Source organism: Loa loa (assembly GCF_000183805.2).
Source record: "Loa loa unplaced genomic scaffold supercont3.17, whole genome shotgun sequence".
NCBI classification, from domain to species: Eukaryota; Metazoa; Nematoda; class Chromadorea; order Rhabditida; family Onchocercidae; genus Loa; species Loa loa.
The window spans coordinates 303,093-310,893 of record NW_018108197.1 but is presented as its reverse complement, the minus strand read 5'-3'; the positions used below and the strand labels follow the sequence as shown (position 1 = coordinate 310,893).

General features: G+C 34.1%; 1 protein-coding gene across 1 annotated transcript; it reads right to left on the bottom strand.

Moving 5' to 3' along the window:
• Positions 1-458: 458 nt before the first annotated feature.
• On the bottom strand, positions 459-6,708 carry LOAG_00195 (hypothetical protein). The gene is made up of 17 exons (XM_003135735.2): positions 6,388-6,708; positions 5,995-6,177; positions 5,681-5,755; positions 5,373-5,536; positions 4,932-5,016; positions 4,772-4,851; positions 4,315-4,450; positions 4,120-4,221; positions 3,790-3,992; positions 3,464-3,685; positions 2,836-2,965; positions 2,274-2,486; positions 1,962-2,092; positions 1,491-1,592; positions 1,079-1,202; positions 859-1,006; positions 459-752 (listed from the first exon to the last, which is right to left on the bottom strand). Exons 1-17 carry the CDS (start codon positions 6,469-6,471, stop codon positions 514-516), a joined length of 2,421 nt encoding a protein of 806 aa, XP_003135783.1. The 5' UTR covers positions 6,472-6,708; the 3' UTR covers positions 459-513.
• Between the last annotated feature and the right edge of the window lie 1,093 nt (positions 6,709-7,801).

Genomic DNA, 7,801 nt, shown 5'->3' with positions numbered 1-7,801 from the left:
AAAATAAGTCCGTAAAAATATATAGTACTGTTTGCGTAACATATAAAAACGCGATATCTTAAAATACCAACATATTTTCTGAAGCACATTACAAAACTCACAGGCACTAGTTAAAGGAAGGTCACATACTTTAAATGCAGTTATAACAAATGTAACTTCAGTCAAATTTTTAAACATAAATCATTTACGTTTTGGCATGCATTCACAAAAGGTGAATGAAAACCTTTAAATTTGAGCAGTTAAAATTTACGATTTGGCGAAAACACATTTCTGAAGGATGAAACTGGCCGCGACAAATTTTGCGGAGAAGTAAATGGAGGAAAGGGAAGGAATATTGTTTTATTCAATTAAGTAACCCTTGACTAAAATGAACACGAGCAGCCTGCTCCTGAATTATTCATGAAAAAAATAGAAATGAGTTCAGATACCAAAAACCAATCGAAAGTATTTTTCCCATAATTTTTGAAGGTATTGCACTACTGTATAAGAAAAAAAAAAGATGCATTAAGATTTTTACTTATCATACACGCAAGCATCATGTTCTGCCGTTTTGAACTGTGCACAACTGTCGACTATGGGGACCCTTTGTTTCAAGCTTTCTAATACTTTTTCACGCACTTCATACGTACCACGTGTAGTATTCAGGCTATTCAAATTTGCAAATATTGTCTTTGGGACAAATGGGACTTCAGGAATTTTTGAATTAGCCATTTCATTTCTCTCTTCGCAATGAATTGCAATATTCTCTTTTTCTAAAAAATGAAGAATTAATCATATATACCATGAAGAGTACGAACTAACTATAAGAAAAATACCAATAAAAGTTTTATCCAAAAAAAAAAAACAAAAAGCACTCACTTTTGCTTAAATCCACATCATTTATCTGGTTTGAAATGTGAGTATCATTCGGTAATGAACTAATCGACGACGGTAAAGTATCGTTGAAAGGTAATGCAGTCGGCAGCAAAGTTGGGCGACGGAACAGTTGTGAACGACAAAATCGAAGCTAAACGCAAAATGAAAATTGACTGATCGCGATTTCTTTCAAAAATCTATTGGAAATAATAATTTCACTTACCTCGTACTCCGCTTTTGTGAGCTCAGCTTCAGCTGCCGAAGATCCAGCAAAGAACTCGAAAGAGATGTCTAGAGAACTTTCCATTTCATCGGCATCAGATTGATTTCTTGAACCGACTAACCAACTGCAAAACCGGTATATTATCGGCTTAAATTTTTTGCGATATTTTGCTTTCATTGAAATATTTAAATTCACTATTCACATGTACAAAACTACACTTTTAAATGTTGCAATTTTTCAAAATTGGGAATCCCAAAATTTAATAGGCCCTTATTTGACCTTCGACCCTTTTTACTCGAAATTTCTTTTATTGTACAATTCACTTTTATATGGATTAACGGCAAAAAGAACGAAGAGTGAATTCTGGATTTAAATGATTTTTTTCGACGAAATCTGCAAGAAAATTACTAACCCTTTATGCCGCCGTTGGCAAGGCGACAACAGTGCTCGATCTGTACCACCTCTACTTCGATCACGAATCATATTCACGAGTGGTGGACGCGAAGGATGGGAACTGAAAAAAGGAATACTACGAAAAAAATGATAAAAGTCTTAATGCGTTTAATGTTTGTATCTTATTTCATTAATTTATTCCTTAAGAGAAATAAAAATTTCAAAATAAAAGAGAATAATTTAATGTGAGCCTGGATGTGTAAAATGAGTTCGGAGCAGAATAAAAACTCAAATATGAATAACTCAAGAGGGAATATCAAAGCAGATATGCTAATCACAGTCCTTTAGCGGAATCAAGAGTTTTTGTACAAGACACGGGTGCTGCTAAAACAGCTTAGTGATCTTGGTAACAATCCTTAATATTTTAATTATTTTTTCTCGGCAAAGAAACAAATCTTCAGAATTTCATTTTTTTTTTTACAAGACGCACTTGTCGCCGGTAAATTTTCTCATTAGTCTTTTTTGTTCTTTGGTGGTTTTTAGACTTTTTTTAACTGCCGCAATCTTCATTTGCTCTTGTCGTTTCTTTTGGTCTTGAACCAGGCGTCGATTCTGCTCTTCCTAAAAGTTGATGGAATGATTCAAAAAGGCAAAAGATTTCTAATCCCGAGGCGCTACGTTCAAAAATATGAAATACAACAAATAGTAGCATGTCCCTTTCCCGTTATTGTCTAACTTGCAAATGAGAAGAACTGGAATTGACTTATTTTCCCATTCTAAATTTAATTTTACATATATTTACTTTTTCAATAGCTTCAATCCTCTGCTGGCTGTCCGGCTCAAGAGTATTGATTTGTTGACAGATGGTCTCCATTGGAGCTGGGTCTGGCTTGTGACATCGTTTGTGATCGATCACGGCAGTTACAGCAGCTAAACAAACAGCATACGGTTCGAGCTGCTTAGCTGCATTGACGATATGATGTGCTTTCTCACGTAGTGTTATTATTTCCTCAATCTAGAAATCACAGAAATATTTGCAAAGTAAATCAAGTAATTGTGCTGCTATAAAAACAGAAGGTGCATGAATCCGTTACGTAGATGTGATATACATGTGAATGTGATACACATGGATGTGATATACAATAGATACGATGTATATGTAATAAATTTTGTTTGTACATGTGGTTCTTTTCTTAATGACATTTTGTTCAGATGAACTTTAAAAGACCGAAAGAATAGATTCAGGTTAAATTGTTAACTGAAAGATAAATGACTGAAGTTCCAGAGAAACACCAGAAAATAACTACATCAAAAACTGAAATTTATTATTTATAATGACTAGTTGGTACTGCAGAATGCCTTGCCTTTTCCCTGAAGAGAACTTGCTGTCTGCGGACTCTATCCAATTCCTCCTGCCATATTTGCTGCAGTCGAGGTTGCAAATCATTGACAACTGAAGAATGCTGACCCACTCTCATATCCAGATCCTTGCATCTAAGGTAATTTAAAGATATTCTAACCATAGACTCCAGTATATCAAAAAATCCCAAAATAGAAATAAAACAAAAACTAGAATTTCATTAAACATGAAAAACAGATCCTTATAATGTATCCCTTTTCCCACAGATTGGTAATTTAAGCTTAAAGTTTACTCTATGATTACGCACTGAAGAAATTGAAGACAATAAGCTGTACCAGTACATATTTAAAAATTCTGCTTGAAAATAATTAAAACAATGTTAGAAAAATGGACGATGTTAATAAAACGATACAAAAATTTCCTAAGGTGGTAAAAAGTAATTTGAAACAAGTGGGCCACAAATTCCAATATGAAGCACTATGTAAATGAAAACGAGAAGTATGTATTTCCATGCTATGTAATGTAAAACAGTAATATAAAGCAAAAAGGATATACTTCTGCAAAATATCTTAAAAAACTCCGTTCTCCTCACCAATAAATGTTTATTTTTAAAGTCTCTAAGAGTAATTTACCTGCGGATGAGATCAATCATAGAATCTTTCTCAATAATACATCGCCGTAACGTCAAATCTCTCTGTAACTCTTGCAATTTTTTACCAAGTTTCGTCATCTCTTGATTATATTGTTGAAGCGGAGTTTCTACTCTACTAAACTGCTCACCAAATGCACCAACCAAATCAACAACTAGTTGATATTTACGCAATAATAATTGGCATCCGTTGACAAAACTGGATCTAGAAATATCTAAAAAGTTTAAAAATTATTGGACAAACAAATTGAAAATAAAGCTCACAACAGCACAATCCATCTAACAATTATTTTCTTAAATATTTTTTACCCAGAACGTCTTACGAAACTATTCCTAGGAGATGCAGTTCCACAGCTTCTTTCATTTCCGTCACTTCCATTGTTTACATTAGTACACAGCAAAAACGATGACAGCCCAAGAAATGGCTCCAAAGCCCTATTGAATTCTTCTCGGCTATCCACAGTCAAATCGCCAGTATATTGAGGCTTTTCACACTGCATTGATATTAGTGACTGAAAAATGTCCACTCAAGATTGTTCGTTCCTCTTTAAATAATTAAAGTCACTTATTAATAAAGCAAAGTTAAATTCGAAAACCGATAATAAATTCTTAATATGCACATTTCCAAAAAAAAATTACCTGAATTCTCTTAAGCAAATCTGTATAACATTGTAAGAAGTCCAATTTTGAGGCAGATGAGCAAAAAATTGAGGCACTCAACAAGCACAGCCGTGCAGTCGGCTGAAAAAAAAGTCCTAGTTTGAAATAAGGTAAGAAAAAGCATATTTCCATCATTAATCGTGGACTAAAGTACGAATTAGTCTCGAAAATAACCAGCAAGGATGTAAGTTGCCTCATTTGCTCACGGAAATGTTGAAAACGTGTAGCCATTTCTTCGTCAAGTTTTTTTAGCAAACGATCTCGGACTGTCAGTAGCGTGTTAGTCATTTCCTGACAAGTTTGTCGAATGCTGAAAGTTGGAGAGCTAGAAATTTTGCAAAAAAATAAATAAAGGAAAGCTCAAATTAAAAAACGAGACGCAGTTGTGAACACTCATCTCGTTCTCATATGCAAGAGAAATATATGGCAGTCGAATGACTTGAACCGACTGCAAACTCATTCTGAAGGAAAAAAAGCAGCATAGCCTGTTCATTCAATTTTAGCTATAAAATTTTAATTTCAATTAATTCTGAATAGATTTTCATTTAGTACAGGTTATTACTTGTACATTAAGTATCAGCACTTTTACGACGCATTATTTTGAATCAAAAGAAAAAAATTGACATAGAACCTTTCACACGCAACACGATGACTCTCGGCAAGCTCAGAAGCTAAACGTTTTCTTAACTGCAATTGCTCGCCAACATCGTCCTGAAATAGAATATGATACTTTTAGTAGGCAAAACATACAAAAATTTGTGTAAAAAATGAACTTAGATGATAAAGTGTACTTGAAATGCGCGCAATTTCACAGTCGCTTTGTCCAGTTTTTCACAACCCATTTTGTGTGCAGCATCAATTTGAACGAGATGATGCCTTGAATATAAAAACACAGATAACTTTTGAGCGAGTGGAAGTAAAAATATTTTATATTCTCTTTTCTTTCCCTTTCGCCCTTTTATTATTCGTTCAAGGAGTAGATGAAAACTTACTAACTCTCAAAATAAAGAAAAAATTACTAGGATGTAGTTTGAGATTGAACGCAGTACCCACACCAACTAAAATATTTTATTACTAACAATATGCACAGTCAGTAAAAAACAATGACACGCTTTTCTTAACAAATGCAGTAGCATCAACTGATCTTATCGAAAAAATGTTAAAGCGAAAACCGTCGATATGGAAATATTACACCACTACAAGATGTAATAAAAAAAAGAATAATAACTAACCTTGAATCAAAAGGAGCGTTATTAAAGCATACAATGCATGCCAAATTACGACTCTCCATCGAATACAGGATATAAGGTTCTCCATGTGCTGGACAAGTCATGCGTCCTTTGACCCGTGCTCGCTCTTCCAAAGGCACAACTCGATGAGTAGCAAACATCCGGGCCTAAAATTTTTCTGCAAAATGCAAAGTTCGGAATTGGAACCCATAATAAACACTCATGTTCTAACAGCCAATCTCTTCGTGCATAAAATTCATAAATGATACTCGGACTAAGTAGAATGACAAAAGAAATACAGGGTAAATCACCTGATGTGTGCAGTGCCGACAGCGATTACAAAGAGCCTGTTGACAGGTTTCGCAGAAATGCATCGGCTGTGATATCTTAAAATCGTAAATTAATCTTACTGAAACATGTTGAAACACACAGAAACGTAGCAAAATATAGCTCCATCTTACAACCCACAGATTTTATGTCGTCTCAACAATGCGGATGTTGGTGGGAAAATAATAACACAAAATACCGGAAGATTTTTTCTTGAAATTCCGAAACCGATATGGAACCTGTCACAATGTAATAAATTTTAACGGAAATTCATCTATGAAACTCAGAACTTCTTTACCTGTTCACAATTAGCACATACATCAGCTGTTTCATGACTGGTATCAATTAAAAATGAAAGCAGATTATCCGGACAGACTTCACCATCAATTGCAATGCCACATACAGGGCATGTTTTACGATTCTGAATGCACTCACGACAGTAGTTGTGTTGACATGGTAAACGAACAGGTGACGAGAATTCCTAAACAAAAGCTTTACTCTCCTCAGGAAACTAAACGAAGAAAAATTTAATTAGGAAAATACAAGTGGGCGCAATTTTGAAAATTCACGAGACAAAAAATTGCATTTGATAGTCACAACAGACCCTGTAATTCCCAATTTATACAACAGATGAGCAGTATAGCCACAATTTGAAGAAATTAACGGTGCAAAAGAAAATAAATAAAAATACTCGATCACATATGAGACATTCCAGTGGATTTCTCGATTCCACATTCTCCAGTTTGAACATCAGTAGCGAAGATGAGCACGCCATTAACCATCATTTAATAAACGTTTATACGCTGATCTGCATACCTAATGTGCATACACAAAACAGAATCAACTAACCCACCTCTCCCAACGGAAAAACAAACACCAGAATCAAACACTGTCCTCTCCTAACAATGATCAACCACTCCCGTAATAACTCCTAATGTATTCAAGAAATCTTCGAATTAAGAAGGTTCAGGCGCTGCGGAAACTAAAGCAATACAATTTCTTAACTTTTCACAGCAAACGTCAAGGAGGAAAATTAAAAAGTCACTTAGCAAAACTAATTTCGTATTACAAATCAATATATGCAAACATAAACAAAACTATACTTTGCGCCATTTCGATACTTGCAATATTATGTATTATTCTTCCCTGTACGACGATATTCCGAAAAGAGAGTTATTCAGGTCTTATAAAACCATTCATACATTCAAGAAATAAGAAGGAACAAATTTATTCCAAAATTTCCTCACAAAATTAAAGTTACAATAACCAATCAAATGGAAATATCAAAATTACCATGTTAAACAAGTAAATGAAAGTCAGTTGACAGGCATTTTCACAAAGAGAATTTCCAAAACCATTACAGCTGTTATTACAAGAAAAATTATGCAAAAAAAGGCCGAATAAACTTAATGCCGGATAAATATGACAAGGTTTTTTTTCTTCGAAGTATTTACAGGTGATGCACAAAATACTGTGCCGACTTACAACTCTGACGACACAAGCTTTCAGACAAAAAAAATAAAATTCGCAATCAGTCGACAGTTTTCAAGAATTATCCGTCTGACCTAAAAATAGCAAAAATAAAGTAGATCGTTATGACGAAATCTAAAACCAGTGCTAGAACTAGCAACACCAGGCTTGAAAAGTTTGGTTTTAATAATGCTTTCGTTGCCAACAGAGATGTTAGCTTAGTTTTAGAACAAATTAAAACGGAAAAGTAGTGACAACATAGTAATATTATGAAGATCTTAACCAACATTTGCTAAAACAATTCCTTGAGTATGAAAAGAGTGCTCAAGAAAGTCTTGATATAGTTCCATACATGGGAACCAAACCTCCTAATTCACAATCACATTCAATAAGATTTTAACCACAATAATAACAAATATTGATCACTGACAAGGTAACTTTAACTGCAACTAATAATAAAGGTGGAGAATGTTATACAAGGCCGACAAAAATTCCGAAAAAAAAAAATTTTCCATGCCGACAAAAATGAGTCCTAGTAGGCCTTTGGATTACTTATTCCGGATACAATGTTATAGCAAAGGTAACCTTCCCAGTGCATTAAATAATACCACTAGTGCTAACAACATGTGCTTAAA